This window comes from Rhinolophus sinicus, linkage group LG12 (assembly GCF_036562045.2).
Source record: "Rhinolophus sinicus isolate RSC01 linkage group LG12, ASM3656204v1, whole genome shotgun sequence".
Classification (NCBI taxonomy): domain Eukaryota; kingdom Metazoa; phylum Chordata; class Mammalia; order Chiroptera; family Rhinolophidae; genus Rhinolophus; species Rhinolophus sinicus.
The window spans coordinates 65295177-65314116 of NC_133761.1; the positions used below are offsets into that span (position 1 = coordinate 65295177).

The following is an 18940-nucleotide window of genomic DNA, read 5'->3' on the forward strand; positions in this document are numbered from 1 at the left end:
CTTATGTTTTAATGTAATCATTGCTAATATAAGTATATTATCCTGTTAGCACTAGAGACATAATCAAAGCTTATTCTGTCAGAATGGAGTGTAAATTTAAGACCAATTAAGGTGAACACACAATGCAATATATAGATGACATATTATAGAACTTGAAACATATATATATATATTATTAATGACTGTCACCCCAATAAATTTAATAAAACAAAAACAGGAAAATAGAAGAGAAACGACTACAATACCTCTAGAGTTACATGTGCACAGTGGAGGTATGCTATGCAGAGGAGGAGATATATAAGCATTAATTATAACTGTATAGATGTGGCTTCTGAGTCTATTGGAGTGATGGGGAGGAAGAAATATGTGCTAAATTTCCAGGCATCTGCATGGTGTTCTTGTGCCAGAAATTAAAATGTTACACACAGGAGGACACACATATATTGAAGGAAGGATGATGATTTAGTTTGACGTATATTAAGTTGCATATCCTTTGAATTATACATATGGACCTGTCCAGTGTGAAACTGCAGTTGAATTTATAGATTTGAATCTCACAAAAGAAGTTAACATAATGGTGGTAGCTTTTTATCAGGAAGGATGTTTCTGGAGTGGTGATAAGAACCAATAGGAATAGGTAGAGAAGAATCATTCTAGAAACAAAGAATAAAAAGTGCACGCAGCAGGAATAACCTTGGCATGTGTGAAGATCGGACAGAAGCTATTGTGTTGGTGGCAGAGAGTAACTAGGAAAGAGGTCCGAGGTGAGATCTGAGTAGGTGGGGCCCAAAATTGAGTAGAGGAAGAGGAACAGCTGTCACTAACATGAATAAAATAACACAGTATCGTTCAGTCCAAGGTAAGGAGAGGTAGGAGACCATAAGAAAGGAAGGCATTGGAGTACTTCAGGAAGTCAGTGATGAACTGTGTCAAGTATCACAGAGGGTTTTTTATCTATTCAGTTCTACAAATAGCTAAGGGGCCCATAGTCCATCCAAGCCACTGTAATGTGTGGAATATAAAGAGTTTGGCAATTGGGAAACGGAAGGACATTGGGGACTTTTGTCACAGCAGTACCAGCACAGTGGAGCTATCAGAGGCCAAAAAGCAGAAAGATCGAAAAATAAATGGGAGGTCGGAAAGTGGACAATAGCAATTGTAAAATGCCATTTTCAGGACCTTGGTGTGAAGCGGAGAACAAATGTAGCACACTAGCTGAGCACTGAGAAAAGGAGATTAAAATTGGAGAAGCTTCACACCCATTACAGAGAGAGTGGTTGACAAAATAAAACAGGGAAGGAATCAACAATGGTTTACAGGAAAATAAAAGGTTTGAGAAGCAGCTTGAGTATGAAAAAAAAAATACCTTATCATCAAACCAAGGGAAAGGCTTAAGTTCAAACAGATACAACTAATGTTAAAAAAAATGTTGCAAAGATCTAGAGAACTCTCGGCTGGTAGTCTCAATTGTTTTCTGTGAATACAAGGATTAATGATCTATTGATGAAGGAGCAGTTGTGTTAGGTGACTTGCCTAAGATGAGACTATTGGTCACTTATTCGGGGAAATAGCATAGGAAGTAAAATAGGGGTGTATGGATGGATTTCATGCAGTGCTGAATATCCAGCACAGGATTTGAATCCAAAACGCAACGTGGCACCAGTATAAATGCTGATCTTACATTTCCACGGTAGTTAGAAGGCGTGGCATTTTATTAGAAAAAGAATATTGCAAATGGATCCATTGTTGAAATATAACAAAGTTGATGAAAAGGACTGAGAGAAGGAGCTTCATGAATTAGGACAGACCAGGTCCAGGAGTGTGGATTGCAGGGCGAATCCAGCCTGTCCCCTTTCTGTAAACAAGGTTCCATTGGAACAGCCATGCCCTTTTGTTTATGGTTTGTTTAAGGCTAGTTTTGCACTTTGAAGGCAGCCTCAGTACTTGTGGCAAACAACTTGTATCTGGTCCATAACATAGAAAGTTTGTCAAAGCCTGGACTAGATTATCCTATTCCAGTAAGAAAAATGTCTTTCCAAATTTCAGTAGCCTAGTGAGCTACAGTTAATTTCCTATTCATGTTCACTTCTAGTGTGAATTAGAAGGAATTCTGCTCCTCTGTCTTTCGTAAGATTCAGAAGATAGAGATATGGTCTTTCCACGTCGTTCCACTGCCCCTGCCACTGTGGGCAGGAGAACATAAAAATTCACACAATGGCTTTTGAAACTTCCTCCCTGAAAGGGAAACATACTCCTGCCACCTCATTATCCTATGCGAGTCAAGGAAGACGCTCAGAGTATTTGTAAACAGTCCTTACGAGAACTTCAGAAGCCCAGGGACTTGAGGGAAGTGGGGAGAACAGTTGAAGTGAGATATTATGACATCATTGCCACGTGTGGAATATCATGATATATATGATGGTTTGGAGAAAGGGGATTCAAGAGCACAGGGGACACAAATACATCAGATGACAAATGTGGTCGAGAGATATAGTGCTGTAGGGGAAGGACATGAGGCGGTGCTCATTTAATGCCATTTTGCCACATGGTAAGGACAAAAATAACATCCGCTTTCTTCATTTTCATGTATTTGATTATTTTCATGGAGAGTAATTATGGCCTTATCCACATATCCTTTTTCAGAAATGACATGTGACGCTCCCTATATTCCAAACGGTAACTACAGTCCTCAAAGGAACAAATACAGACTTGAAACTGTAATCACATACCAGTGTAAAAACGGCTTTTATCCTGCAACCCGAGGAAATACGGCGAGATGCACTAATATAGGCTGGGAGCCCCATCCAAGATGCATCTGTAAGTTCCTTTCGTATATTCACCTGCTTCTTAATTCTGTAATTACTTTCTCAGAAACCAAAAAAATGGGGACCTAATAAGTCCAAATCTTTGCCTTTTGTAAAGCCAGGATTTAGAGCCATTCTTTACTTTTCAAAGTAATCAATTCTAAGCAGGTAAAAAATATGATTGTAAGTGAAAAACTTTCAATTTTTTGCTATTCAATGTTAAGTAGGTACCTGTATATATCATTATATATTTCTCTAAATGACGTATTTCTACATCAGAATGAGAACATTGGCAAGACCAGTATTATCTACCACCTAGTATGTTAGTTAATTATTTCTGTGTACCAAATTTTCCCTCAAATATTATTGACTTGAAACAAGAAGCCACCATCACCTCAGATTGCCCTGGGTCTGGAGTTTGGGAGTGGCTTAGCTGCCAAGGTCAGAGGCAGGCTCTTGAGTCAGGACGTGGCCTCGGTGGCCATCATGGAGGGCGGCTGCCAGGATGGCTCCCTCCCGGGGCTTTCGGCAGCAGCCTCAGGGCCTAAACCCACAGGTCCCCATAGGATGCTTGACTGGTGTCTCGATTCCTAAGGGCCAGTGTTCTGAGAGAGAGGAAGAAGCCTCCACACCTCTCGTGACCTGGCCACACACTGTCACCTCAGCCACACATGGCCTAGAAGAGAGTCAGTGGGTCCAGTACAGGCAGGTGGAGGGCAATTAGGCTCCCTTTTAGGAGGGAGGAGTGCTGAAGACACTGGAACTTTCTAAAGCCATCACCTGTCACAAAATGCCACTCAATTCAATGGGGTATTTTATTTCCAGGGATGTTTCTTTAGCCCCTTTCAAGTGTTTTCTGTCCCAACAATCCTATTCCTTTTCTTTATCCATCACAGTTCATTGTAAAGGTGGCCCACACAGTGGATATTCCATGAATCAGAAATGTAATGACACAAGTTATAGGTCAGTGGCCTTAGTGTTACATCAGGGCCCAAGTCCACATGAAATTTGAAAGTATGATACCATTGAAGAGGCGGCTATTATCACCATGAAACAAACCTCCACGTGCAGAACAATATGAGGGAAAGGATTATTTATTTATTTATTTATTTAGATAATATTGACATATAACATTGTATTAGTTTCAGGAGCAAAACATACTGATTCAATATTTATATGTAAGGTGTGATGATTACAAAACAAATCTTATTACATCATCTGAATTTTGTAACTTTTTTTGTCCTAGAAATCTAAAGCAATCACTGTAATTATGTTAATGAAAAAATATGACTCATCAATGAAACAATTTGTCTCTCATTGGATTTTTATTAAGGCAAAACTTTATTCATACTGTTTTTTGTTTGTTTGTTTGTTTTTATTGCCAGTTCAACCCTGTGCTTTTCCTGAAATAAAACATGGAGGCCTATATGATGAAAATAGATATAAACCATACTTCCCAGCAGCTGTAGGAAAGTGGTATTATTATTTCTGTAATGACAACTTTGTGACTCACTCACGATCAACCTGGGATTACATTACTTGCACACGAGAAGGATGGTCGCCAGCAGTGCCCTGCCGCAGTAGGTACACCTCTTTATAATAGTGCGTGTGTAAATATTTCTATGAGTGGTGAGTGAAAAAACACACAAGAGAACACAAGGAAGCCTTGTGTGATGAAAACAAGGTCAAGGGCTGAGTTCTATGAGCAAGTGACCAATATAGGTTCTCCTTTTATGAGGAGCTCTTCATTAATAAAACATGAGATAAAAATAGAGACTTGATGACAATATCTATTTCATTTACACATTTTAATTATAAAACTACAAATAAGCGATATGAGTATTGATTTTTCTATTTAAGATACATTTGGTAGTAGCTTAGTTTTTCTTATTCTATATGTTATATTTGGATGCTTATGCATTCTAATTTAAATATGGTAAAGATAACTTTTAATTTACCATCTTGAACAAATTTATGAGTTTTTATGCATCATTTTGTAATTCTTAGGAAGATGTACCTTCAGGTATGTGGTAAATGGATATGACCCAAGTTATGAAGTATATCGTAAAGATTATTTCCAGGGTGATACTGTAAGAGTTGACTGCCATCCCGGCTACAGCCTTCCCAATGAGCAGACCTCAATGACATGTACGGAGAATGGCTGGTCCCCTCCTCCCACATGCATCCGTGTCAGTAAGTAAACTCGTCTGAGATCCCAGAATGTCTGTGATTTTCTAAGACTCACCCACAATAACTGTGGCAAAATGTTCGTGGCAGCTTCTTTTTCCACCAGTGCACCTGTTTGCTTTTATTCTTCCAAGTGTGTGAGTGGATACACTGAACTCAGGATGCGAATGTTGAAAAACAAATGAGCCTATTGAGAGACATTAGTCAGAAACACAGATCATGATGGCAAAGTGGGTCCATGTAGGAATAACGTGACATCAGCCTGGGGCTCAGTCACGGTTTCTATTGTCCTGGCACAAAGAGCACCGAAGTTGACAGTCACCATGGATAGAGCATCCCTGTGGGAGCCCGTGGATCTAGCAGAGAAGTTTCAGCACAGCATCACAGGAAAAGCGACCAAGATTGGAGGCCATGAAGCAGCAAGAGGGACAGGGCCGCTACCTGAGTTACCTCCCCTAGGCGCACATCTTGGGGTTGGGGTTTGCTGGCCTTCATTTCGTTTTGGAAGGCTTAGTGGGTTATGGGTCTTCTTGACCCCTTCAAGGCTCTTAACTAAACTTTACTATGGCTGGTCTAGGAGCCTTTACTCTAAGACTAGTTTATTCAGAATGCGGATGAGTGAGGCCTCTTCTGGTCTCTCTACTAAGGACTGGTGTTTAAAGAGGTCATTCCACTCTGATCAAATCGGAATGTTTTCCAGGGTTGTGTGTGCTCTGGAAATCTTTGAATTTGTGGGGTGCTTCCTCTGGCAGTTACCCATTCTCATGGGGTTGTGCTCTGCACTGTAGTGTGATATATTCAGCCAAAGAATCTAGTGATTTCTGTGCAGATCCGTTGAGCTCTATGTTACATTCCATAGTTTCTCCCTCTGGTTCTCTAAGTTCAATTTCTAGTGATGTCCACTTCTGTGAGATCACTGACTTTTGTGTACTTTAGTCAGCATACTCTGGTATGCCAAGGGTTTTCTCCTCCGCTATTGTAGTCTCGAAAAAGAACCCAAATAAAGGCACTTTGAGGGTAGAGCTCACATCATTTGCCTCTATCCCTCCAGAATTTTCATTAGGCCCTGAGTGTTTCCACAAGCCTCACAAGGTTATTTTCGTGCATTTAATTCGGTTTCCTCATTGTTTATGGAGGGAACTTACTGTTTCTCAACTCCTCTCGCCTGGTATTTATCAGTTTGGTAAATTTCTTCAATGAACCACCTTAACTATGTACATTCTCTCTAGTGTTTGTTTCTATTTCAGTTCTGCTCATATTTTTATTTTCTGCAATTTGATTTATTTCCGCTTTAATGGGGTATCATGACCAATAGGAATTGCGCACGTTTAAGGTGTACAGCTGCTATTTGATATATGTACACATTGTGAAATGATCACCATGGTCACGCTAATTACCAGATCCGTCAGCTCACATACTTAACTTCTTTCCTTGTGATGGGAACACATAAGCTCTAGCCTCAGAATATTTAAAGTAAAATGCACGAAAGGACCCATTGCTAGGAGAGCTCTGGGTAGCTGGAGGGTTCCAGGTCCATTAGATACACAGGTTTCTAGTAATTTCTTGGAATGGATTCTGAGTATTTTAAATCTTGCTTTGCTCCTAAATAATTTTTAATTAAGTATCTTGTTGTAGTACCTTTGAAACTCATAGCCAATCTTCTCTGACCCAAGACCTTGGATGATTAGGTTTTTCCCGGTTTTCATTTACAAATGGCTCCATGTTTTCTATATGGTTATGTTGCTTGAGTTCTTATGAAAATGTTGGTTGAATACATGCTTGTCTTTTCCTTATGCTCCCTACCTTTTAGGAACATGTTCAAAATCGGACCTGGAAATTCCAAATGGATTTATTTCTGAATCTGATCCTACATATCCTGTACATAAACGAGTACAATATAAGTGCAAACAAGGATATGTGACACCAGATGGTCACACCACTGGGTCGATTACATGTCAGCAAAATGGATGGTCGGCTCAGCCCACGTGCATTAGTAAGTCATTCACGATGTTAGTGTTCATTGTCCTGGTGACCAGTGAACAAAGATTCCTTTATCTGAATTAGTTTTGGGTGTGGGAGGGAGCAGACTGAAGTGGTTTCATTTGAAGAGATACAGAATTTGAGAAACATAAATAGTATTTTGCCTGTTAAGAATAATTGCTAGTAGGGTGGAAAGTCAGTCCATCTTTCAGTTTAAGTTCTTTCCACTGTGCAGCATCCAGTGACTTAGTAACTAGTTAGGAGCCTTTTGTGGCTGCCGGTGTAAACTCATTTGTTTTCAGCTGAGACCTTTTGCCTGTTGTACCTGTTTTTAGGTGACCAGACTTCTATGTCCTAGTGTTTCTTCCTAGACATAAAAGTTGTGTTTTTCAGGGAAGCTATGGGTTCACAGGGCATCATGTTGGAATATTGTCACCTATATAATTTATATGCTGGAATATGTCACCCGTGGAATTCATATGTCAGATTCCAAAGCCTGGGGCTCTTCTGAAAACTCCTTCCTTTAGAAAACCTATACAGACACCTCGTTAGGGGGACAGAGAAGCGCTTCCAGACAGAACAGATCGCTCTGTGCTGAGCAGGGTCCCCGTACCACGGCCCTGAAGTTCATGGAGATTTTCTAAGAGCTGTTTACTCAGGTCACCTTATTGAACCCAAAGCTGTGCAGTGAGATTTTTGACTCACTTTAGGTGGATATTTAAATTATCCATTTTTACAATTTGCATTTCATTTCTTCCTTTTAATATTTTTTTGCTTACTAATGGGCATTAGCCAAGTGAAAAGGGAGAAAAATATCTCCATATCAAACTCACTTTGTACTAAATAGTGATCAGTTATCCATTGTAAACTCTTATTAGGGAAGAGAAAATATCTATTATAATTGTTTTCTAGTATATTTTACCTTTACATTTTTTAAAGCTTTTACTAGCTGGCTACATTAACACATTATAAAAGGTGAGGTAAATTATCTAAACCTTTATTAACATCACTCTAGTATAGGGTTAGTGAAAATTTAGACTAGCTTTTAGCATTTTACTATCTTATAATAATTATAAACATAGAACTCTCAATACATTCACTCTTGACAGTATAAAAGAATACACAGCCATTAAAATCTTTGGAAAAGGGAAGTTAGCAGGAAAGTTTTAAAAATTTGTACTTTTAAAGTCGAATTTTGAAAATATTAAAAAATTTAGTCCTATTGTTGAAAATTAATCTTTTTTTTCAATGAATCAAACTTTTTGCCTATGTGTTACAACTGCTAAGAATCCAGGCACACAAAATGCTCTTCTGCTTCATAGGGAAAAAAAGTACGACACATCTGTAATGTCCTGTTTTATTGCTAGCATGGAATAAATACCTGAGTATCATTTAATTGAGAAAAATCTTCTTAAAACAAATTTTCCATGTTAAGTGTGAAGAAAATAGCTTTATAGAAACAAACTTTTTCATTTTGAGTAGCTATGTTAAAACAATGATTTATCACTGGTATTCTTAGATTATTTTTATGATACATAATTTATTAGCACATATTAATTGGTAAAGCTTTTTTCCTTACTCAATTTGACTGTACATTAAATAATATTAGAAATGAAATCCTCAATTCTATTATGCATTAGAATATTGTGATGTGCCCGTATTTGAGAATGCCAAAGCCACAGGTCATGGCACGTGGTTTAAGGTCAACGAAAGGTTGGACTATGTATGCCATGATGGATATAAAAATGGAAATGGACACACCAGTGGTACCATAGTATGTGGTGACAATGGTTGGTCTGACACACCCACATGTCATGGTAAGTACTGTTTTCAGCTATTGTTATTTCAGGATTACCAAAATTAACAAAATTTATTTAAAATGGTTCATTTTTTAACAAATTTGAATTATGTAAAGTCATTTTTAAGGAACAATGATTAAAATCAAGGTGTCTCCTTCTGAATTAAACTGGGTGAAGGTGGTGTTTTGAAGCCCAAAGATAATAATCTATTTTACCACTTCATTAATGTAATGGTTTCTATGGTCCATATACATCATAGATTTCTGGGAAAAGTATAATTGTTTTTGTTATTCTTCATGCAAGGTGTTGTATTATGTAAAACTGGGCACTCGTGCCCAAAATTATACTTTCCTACAACTTCCTCAGCTGTTTTGCTCCTGAGTCTCTGCTTTACACCTACCACCTGAGTGTTAATTTTTACAGGTCCTGAGGAGCTATTTCTTTTTTAGTTTGACAAGTTTTGTGGACTATTATGTGCCTGTCATTTATGTTTGCCAATCAGCTGTCTGTCTTCCAGGGTTAGAAATAGAACTTCCATCTGTAGAAAACTGAGTGGATGTAGAGTATCTGACACAAGGGAACAGTATGTGCAAAGCTTTGAAAACAGAACATTATTTGGGAAATATTGGGGTGAGCTGGTTCTACTAACCAGGTGGGAGAATTGTAGGTGGAGATTTGGATAGGGTGATGGCTGAGGAGATGCAAAGCAAAGAACAGATTTGGGATACATTTTGGTGGTAGAAAACATAGGTGATGTTCCTAGATGTTGAGTGTAAGACAGAGTAATAATCAAGGGACTCGCATATTTGTTTTTCTATTGTTTTGATAAGCAAGAAAGTGAATGGAAATACCTTTTTGTAAGGTGGTGAGGGAAGGTGAAGAGCGCTGTGAGGGGAACATGTCAACTTTTGACTTGGGCACATGGTGGCTGAGCTGTCGTGGACAATCAACATTGGATGGTAAACGGCAGAGTTGAATGTATAGGTGTAGCCAGAGATACATACATGTGAGCTTCTCACCCTGTAGACGACGACATCAGGTTGGGAAAGAATACAGAGCAAAAAACGGAAGGGAACTCAGGACTGAGCCCTACAGCATTCCAGCAGTTAGAGGTCAGACAGAAGAAGAAAGAACACTCAGAATCAAGAGAAAACAAATGGAATGAATGTTGCCTAGATGTGAAGGGAAGAAATTGATTAAAGGATAAGGAAATATAATAGGGGGGTTAATAGTGAATCCTATGGAGTCAGCTTGGACGGCTTCTAATTCCATTCCACCATTGGCTAAGCGTGTGTCTCAGGGCAACCGCCAAGCCAATTTGAAGCTTCGTTCACTCTTGCTTATGTGTACAGTGTTTCAGGATTACAGATGTTTTAGTGTTTCAAAGGAAGTTTTGCTTATTAGCCTAAATTCTCCATATGAACTTCTGGCCACCTTGCTTGCTATACAGTAAACTCATGGGCATTGTAATCTATTTACATTACTATCATAGTTAGTTACTGTGGTAAATGCTTCTAATTCAGTTGATATGTCCGGTTAGAGGACTGTGAAAATGTGGTGGATGTGGCTGCATAGAAGCCGACAATAAGTGTAACAGAAACAGTTTTTGATGGAATAAATGGAGCAGAGCCTACATAGAATCCGCTGAAGAAAAAGGATTAGTGAGCAACTTAAAACAGCATGTAGGCATAAGTCTTTCAAGAATAAAGAGGGTCAGGGTTAAACATTCAGAATACTGCTAGATGAAACTGTCCACTACAGGGAATATATTGGTTTTGTTTTGGTTTGGTTTGGATTTAAAATGATGGGAGACATGAGAGCACACTGAGTGCTAAAGAGGATATAGTAGAGAGGGCAGCAGGCAGAGACTGAATACGAGGTAGGTATTCCCTGGGAAGGGGGGAGGAAAAGGGAACCAGAGCCCCTGGGGAAGGACTAGGCTTTGAAGCAGAAGCTCATAGTTTCTAATCTGAGCCCCTGAGGTTGAGTGGTGCGTGGCAGAAGGGAGGGAAGGGACATTCAGATGAGTTGATAAGGGTTAAAATAAAGACCTTGGACACATACACACAAACACACACACACACACATATACACACACCCACACACACACACACACACACACATACACAGTTTATTATCGAGATGGCCAGACACACTTAGCACTGCTTCGAGCCCAGTTAAATGTGCTTCATTCAGGCTGTCAGCAAACACCTAGAAATAGGCTACGAGAAAAGGGTGAAGAATACAAATGGTGAAAAAAGCCTGCCTTTTGAGACCTGTCATTCCTGTATGAAGAAAAAATAAACAGTGAATTAAGCCAAGAAATGAACCAAATGATAAAAATATTTCTAATATATTTTTATATGACTGTGATCAAAGACACAAAAGAATCCAAGGATTTAGAAACTAGGAGGAGACTGAAGGCTCTATTTCATGTAGGAAGGGATCCATGCGCAGAAAGGTTGAAAACCAGTCAGGATAGAATAAAGGTCTGTGCAACAGCAAGAGAGCAAAGAACTTGATGTATTTAAAAATGTTTAAAGACCATAAGACCTGGAGTCTAGCTACATAGGGGAGAGAGATATAAGATAACATTGAAAATATAGGCAAAAGATGGATCATAAGGAGTTTGGATTTTATCTTAAGTAGATAAAATCAGATCCACTTTAAGCAAGTTAATTTTACAAATAAATTTTCAGGACACATGTATTGCTTTTCAATGCGTCCGATCTGAATGTAAAGCGTGTATAAAACCTAGGTAATGCTTTTCAAGGGAGAGGACTTATCCGATGCCTCTATATGCAATACACAGCAACTTATTTTTCCAAGACATAATAAGATTTACTTTGGCGATGATTAATTATATATCCTCATTAAATTATCTGACCTTATCTATAGAAAGAGAATGCACAGTTCCCGATATAGAAAAATACGTAATTGCTCAGCCAAGGAAAGACACATATAGAGTCGGAGACGTGATGAAATTCTCCTGCAGAAACAGACTTCAAATTGTTGGACCAGATTCATCTCAGTGCTACCACTTTGGATGGTCCCCTGATCCTCCAACATGTAAAGGTAAATGTTTACCTGACAGTTGCTGAAACAAGAATTAGAATATCGGTTATCACATTGTTGTTCTCTGTTAGTTTCCTGTTGGCTTCCAGAGTGTCTATAATCTAGGGCATTGAGCCAGAGACATACCTGAGGAGAACAAGTGTTGGCTAGTAGAGAACTCTGATTGCCTAACTTAAGAAATTAATCTTCCATTGTTTTTTGAAACATGTATTGAAAATATCCGAAGATACAGAGATTGTGTCTGACAGTGGACAGACTGCTTTCATAAAATCTTTTTTGCCTACCATTCCACCATTAATATTGGACATTTTAATCAGCATGGGCTCCACTGCAATTTTCTCTGCATATGCATAAACAGTATTCAAACAACTTATAGTCAATTTGGCCACATGAATGGCTTAGTCAAAGTTAAAATTAGTTTATCAAATGCTTGCTTCAAATGATGGTATTTTTTCAAAAAAAGTTTTGATGAAGTGTTTTCATGAAATATGAATATTGCTGTAAGTTATGCAATGATATTTATTAATTGGTTTGCATATATTTTTAGAATATCTAGAATTTTCAACATGGTTTTAGGACTAACATACGCTTCCAATAAGCTAGTTTGGTATAAGTAACGGAACTGGGAAACAAAATAGGTAAATACCATCCTTTTTCCTTTAGTAAGAATGCTGTGTTATATAATGAAAAATAAATTAAAGAAAAAAATCTCTTCGTTTTAATGAATTTTAGGTTGTAAAATAGAAAATTTAACCATCAATTACACGATATTTCTACCGTAGAGCAAGTAAAATCGTGTGGTCTACGCCCTGAGCTCCCCAATGGGGAAGCTAAAAACACACCTAAAGAAGAATATGAACATGGTGAAGTGGTGGAGTATGTTTGCAAACCTAGATTTCTGATGAAAGGTTCTCGCAAAGTTCAATGTCTTGATGGAGAATGGACAACCTTGCCCATCTGTATTGGTAATGTATACAAGCATTAATATTTAGACTAGTCAGCACTGTGTATCATCACATAAGCACATAAATTCAAATTTAAAGGTTAACCTGTGTTTGTGAAATTTTCACAGAGGAGAACAGCACCTGTGGAGACGTACCTGAACTTGCTCATGGCTATGTGGTATCCCCTGCGGCTCCCTATCACCATGGAGAGTCAGTAGAGTTCAATTGCCGTGAAGCATTCACAATGATTGGAGAAAGATCAGTTACGTGTATCAGGGGAAGATGGACCCAGCCTCCTCGGTGCATTGGTGAGAATACGTTTCTCAGATTGATGTTCAATAACATTTAATATTTTTATTGTAAAACTCTATTTGCAACCATATCTTTGAAATTCTGGAGATATTCTTTAAAATGGCAGGTCATAAGTTATAGTGAATCCAAACATCTGTTGTTTGTAGTTTAATATGTGTCTGCAGAGGAAAAAATAGAAACTAACAATAGAATTTTATGAATCTGTCCCTGACATTAACATTGTTTATAAGTATAAAGCCAATTTGTACTCAAAGATGGACAAAATTTTCTCCTCTCAATGTTTATTTTGTGCCTCCATCTAGTCTAGTTTTTCACTCTTCTCAAGATGTTTATATTCTCCTAACAAACAAAGAAGTTGTTTCAGACACCATTCCATCACAGCACGTAGTGACAATAACCACCACTCCACCTTTTGACTACAGGTCTTCTTTCAGTTACCATCCCTTGAAGAATATTCGCTTTTGTCTCCCTCAACGCTCTAAGCCAGTCCTGAAAATAGGACTAGTTCTCAAGCCTCTGGTCTGTTTTGAATTAGTCTACTTTATTTTTTTTTAAAGGTTGTACTACAAAATCATTACTGTTCTTTGTCTAAATACTTGAATTTTCTTTGTTCTGTTCGTCCTCACTTAGCTCTGATCATTAACAAATTATTAACAAATATTACCTAGAGCCTCCACTGATATTTTGTCAAATTCAACAAGGATTTCCACTTGCACTGAATTTTTGAAATATGGTAGCTCGATAAAAACTTCAGAGATCTATGTAACTCATAGTGGAGCCAGCAAAAATTTATTATATTTGCATTATAATGGTATGAGATTATAGGGTGATAGGCATATAAAATACTTCTCAAGGATCCTAAGAGTATATATATATATATATATATACACACACACAGAAGAGGTCATGACTTTAAGCACTCAGTTAGTTTCTTATTCTGTGTTTTGGTCATCAAGCAAAGGATCTGTTTTAATATTCACATTTTATTCACACTACATCTTAGATCAACTTTCTTATCAACTTACATTAATTTTACTGAAAGACTATAATTATACTAGCTCATATAGTCTCTCCACAGATAATTGTTTTTATTTTAACATTTTAAGATTTGGGATTAAAAACAATGTGGAGAAACATATGGATGTGGTCATTGGCACAGATTTCACATGGGACCAATTTAGTCACGTGATGACTCTTCAGTATGTATATCATCCATTAAGTGCAGCTCTGTTGCTCTGGAGTCCCCAAAGTACGAAAGTTGAGAATCATATTCTTTTACTCATGTGTGAGATATAAAACTGAAAGCAAGAAAAGACCAAGAAAACAAAAAACAGACACAGACAACAGTTTAGTGGTTACCAGGGGGAGGGGGATGTTAGAATAGGTTTAAAGGGGTTACATATGGTAACGGAAGAAGAACTGACTCTGGTGGTAAACACACAATGCAATATATAGCTGATGTATTACAGAATTGTACACCTGAAACCTATGTAACTTTACTAATCAGTGTCACCCCCAATAAATGTAATGAAAATTTTTAAAACATACAATTAGTTATTAAATATTCTTATTTAATTTATTGGGGTGACTTTTATTAAATTTTAAAATGTCTTTATGATGGATATTTTCTATGAAATTTCATGACTGTAGATAGGACTATGTCCATACAGAATAGCCCATCTCATGCAACATGATCAGCGATAGCTTTGTTGGTGGAATTTCTAGGCATACATTCTAATTTCATTGTTCTATTGATTTTGTAGCTATTTTTTGTATTACTTGGTTTGATTCTTATTATTAGTCTTTTCATGGTAATATTATCAATTTATAGAAACAGATGAACGTAAGAAGTGTAAATTATCAAAGGCAATTTCACGGGAGACAAACCTAACAGATAATGATGACTATATCCATAATATGACCGTAACTTACACATGTAGAGGAAAATCAGAACACAGACACTCAATCTGCAAAAATGGAGAATGGGATCCCGAAATAACCTGCACAGGTAAGCTGTTTATAACATTTTCAAAATTTATTTCTTCCTACTTTGTAAAAAGAGTCTCGTTGTGTCTTTTAAAATATTTTTAAACTATTTATTACTACAAATAATTTTCAAGCTGGAATGTAATTTAGAAAGCAACAAAAAGACTGTTTCTAAATAATTATTGTGTCCTATGCATTAGTCAGCTATATAACAAACCACCCAGAAATGTGGTGGCTGTAAGTTAATATCTGGGCAGTAGGTGTCCTCTTACTGTTGGGATCCCATTTGCTTCCAATTTCTTATATTACAAATGTGCCTGTACCTATAGCTGTTATGTGTGTGTCTAGTATCTATGTAAGTATCTACCTGTCCATCTGTCTCTCTAGGTATCTATCTACGTATGTGCATATCTAGTCATCCATTTATCTATTTGTTTCTCTATATCTACCTTGAAAACTCATAGTCACGTCACCACCAATTCCGATAGCATGGGGTTCATTCTTCTCCAACAGGAGGGCACCTTGAATCACTCACCTCAGCATTTTTACCAATTTCCTCCGGCCTACAATATACAGAAAGTAGTTTCATACAAATGCAAAAACAAATCTACTGTCTACAATTCCACTCATCTTTAGATCGTCTTAAAGGCAACAAGTAATATTTACAGGCAGTGAAGTACAAGTGTTTGTCTACATTTTCTTGAAGCTTTATAGTTTTACCATTAATATTTAGGTATATATCTATCTTCTATTAATTATTAAGTGTGGTGTGAAATAGGGAATGAAGTACTTTTTTGTATATGAACATCCAATTGTTTTACTACTGTGGGTGAGAAAGACTGTCAAATGAAAATCAATTAACTATGGAAGTCATGGTTTATTTCTAGCCCCTCTATTTGGTCCATTAATTTATTTATCTATCCTTATCCCTGCCACGTATCCTTCATAATTATAGCTTCATACTAAGTCTTGAAGTCTGATATATTTTATCCAATTATGCTCTTCCTTCAAGATTTTTAAAATTATTCTGGTCTTTTCATTAATATAGAAATTTCAGGGAAAAACTTATCAATTTCTATACATTATCAACTTGTATAATAAAAAAAATGACACGTATAATGATATGTTAATTAAGAATTGAAATTTTAGCCACATTGAATTTTCAGACCATAAACATATCTCTTCAATTATTTATTTATGCTTCTATTTTCCCAACAATAATTTTTTTATTACTAATACCTATGCTTTTTTTAATTTTTTTTTTATAATTTTATTAGTTTCAGGTGCACAAGACAAAGCAAAACTTAGACGTTTATCATTTATATCCCTCACACTGTGTGAACCCCCCTCCCCCTATCCACTATCCCTCTGACATCGCACAGAGCCATTACATTTCCACTGTCTCTATACCTAATGTTGTAGTCCGCTTCTTGTAAGTATATACATACATATATACACATATATATATATTTATATTTATATAAAACTATAGTTGGCCTTCATTATTGTTCAGCTTCAGGTGTACAGTGCAGAGATCAGGCATCTACATCATCCCTGAGGTGGTCTCCCTAACGGACACATGTCCATCGGATGTCCTACAACATCTTTACATTATTGATTACGTTCCCCAAATTAATTTTCAAAACCCCGTGGCCATCTTGTGGTTACCAACTATTTTCTAAACCTCTCACCTTCCCCCTTATCCCCATCTCCCCGCCCATCTAGCAACCCTTAGTTTTTCCTCTATGTCTCCAAAACTGTTTCTGATTAGTTCATTCACTTATTCTTTTCTTTAGATTCCGCATATAAGTGAAATCATATGGTATTTGTCTTTCTCTGTCTGACTTATTTCACTTAACATAATGTTCTCTAGGTCCACCCATGTTGTTGCAAATGGTAAGATTTCTTTCTTCTTTATGGCTGCATAATACTCCATTGTATAAATGTACCACAGTTTCTTAATCCAATCATGTATCGATGGGCATTTCGGTTGTTTCCATGTCTTGGCTATTGTGTATAGTGCTGCAATAAACATAGGCGTGCATAAAGATTTTTGAATTGGAGTTTTGGATTTCTCCGGATAGATACCTAGGAGTGGGATTGCTGGATCATAAGGTAGTTCCATTTTCAGATTTTTGAGATACCTCCATACTGTTTTCCATAGTGGCTGCACCAATCTGCATTCCCACCAACAGTGCACAAGCGTTCCCTTTTCTCCACATCCACGCCAGCACTTGTTGTTTGTTGATTTATTGATGATAGCCATCTTGACTGGGGTGAGGTGGTATCTCATTGTAGTTTTTATTTGCATTTCTCTGATGGTTAGTGAGGTTGAGCATTTCTTCATATGTCTGTTTGCCATCTGTATGTCCTTTTTAGAAAATGTCTCTTCATGTTCTCTGCCCATTTTTTAATTGGGTTGTTTGTTTTTGGAGTTGAATTGATTGAGTTTTTTATAAATTTGTGATATTAACCCCTTATCAGATATATCATTGGCAAATGTCTTTTCCCATTCAGTAGGATCACTTTTTGTTTTATTGATGATTTCCTTTGCTGTGGAAAAGCTTTTTAGTTTGATGTAGTCCCACATGTTTATTTTTTCTCTTACTTCCCTCGCACGAGGGGATATTATCAGTAAAAATCTTACTCCAGGTAATGTCTGTGAATTTTCTTCCTATATTTTCTTCTAGGAATTTTATGGTTTCAGCTCTCACATTTAAGTCTTTAAGCCATTTTGAATTTATTTTTGTGTATGATGTAAGGAGGTGGTCCAGCTTCATTTTTTTGCATGTGTCTGTCCAGGTTTCCCAGCACCATTTATTGAATAGACTGTCTTTACCCCACCGTATATTCTTGCTTCCATTGTCGTAGATTAAATGGACATATAGACATGGATTTATTTCTGGACTCTCTATTCTGTTCCATTGATCTATGTGTCTGTTTTTATGCCAATATCATGCTGTTTTGATTACTGTAGCCTTTTAGTATAATTTGATGTCAGGTATCATTATACCTCCAACTTTGTTCTTATTTCTCAAGATTGCTGAGGATATCCTGGGTCTTTTATGGTCCCATATAAGTTTTAGGATTATATGTTCTATTTCTGTGAAAAATGTCGTTGGTAGTTTGATAGGAATTGCATTGAATATGTATATTGCCTTAGGCAGTATGGACATTTTAACTATATTAATTCTTCCTATCCATGAACATGGTATGTGTTTCCATCTATTTGTATCTTCTTTCATTTCTTTCTTCAGTGTCTTATAATTTTCTGAGTCCAGATCTTTTACTGCTTTGGTTAAATTTATTCCCAGGTTATTTTATAGTCTTTGGAGCAATTGTAAATAGGATTCCTTTTTTAATTTCTCCTTCTGATGTTTTATTATTGGTATATACAAATGCAACTGATTTCTGACTATTAATTTTGTATCCTACTACTTTACTAAATTCATCTATCAGCTCTAATAGTTTTTTGGTGGAGTCTTTAGGGTTCTCTATATATAGTATCATATCATCTGCGTATAATGACAATTTTACTTCCTCTTTACCTATTTGGATGCCTTTTATTTCTTTTTCTTGTCTGATTGCAGTGGCTGGAACTTCCAATATTATGTTGAATAGAAATGGAGAAAGTGGGCAACCTTGCCTTGTTCCTGATCTTAAGGGGAATGGTTTTAGCTTTTCCCCATTGAGTATGATGTTAGCTGTGGGTTTATCATATATGGCCTTTATTATGTTGAGATATGATCCCTCTATTCCCACTTTCTTAAGGGTTTTTATCATGAATGGCTGCTGAATTTTATCAAATGCTTTTTCTGCGTCTATTGATATGATCATGTGATTTTTATTTTTC

General features: G+C 36.9%; 1 protein-coding gene across 6 annotated transcripts in view; it reads left to right on the top strand.

The window, feature by feature from the left end:
* CFH (complement factor H) overlaps window positions 1–18940 on the top strand; it is a 52715-nt gene that overhangs the window by 19694 nt on the left and 14081 nt on the right. For 2 of the 6 annotated variants that reach the window (XM_074317063.1, XM_074317065.1), the window contains 8 exons: window positions 2644–2817; window positions 4190–4384; window positions 4812–4997; window positions 6802–6984; window positions 8612–8788; window positions 11669–11845; window positions 12628–12810; window positions 12918–13097. In XM_074317063.1, the coding sequence (XP_074173164.1) occupies window positions 2644–2817; window positions 4190–4384; window positions 4812–4997; window positions 6802–6984; window positions 8612–8788; window positions 11669–11845; window positions 12628–12810; window positions 12918–13097 (1455 nt within the window). Of the gene's footprint in view, window positions 1–2643; window positions 2818–4189; window positions 4385–4811; window positions 4998–6801; window positions 6985–8611; window positions 8789–11668; window positions 11846–12627; window positions 12811–12917; window positions 13098–14932; window positions 15110–18940 lie in introns of all 6 variants that reach the window. The other 4 variants (XM_074317064.1, XM_074317066.1, XM_074317067.1 and 1 more) reach the window with 4 other exon arrangements.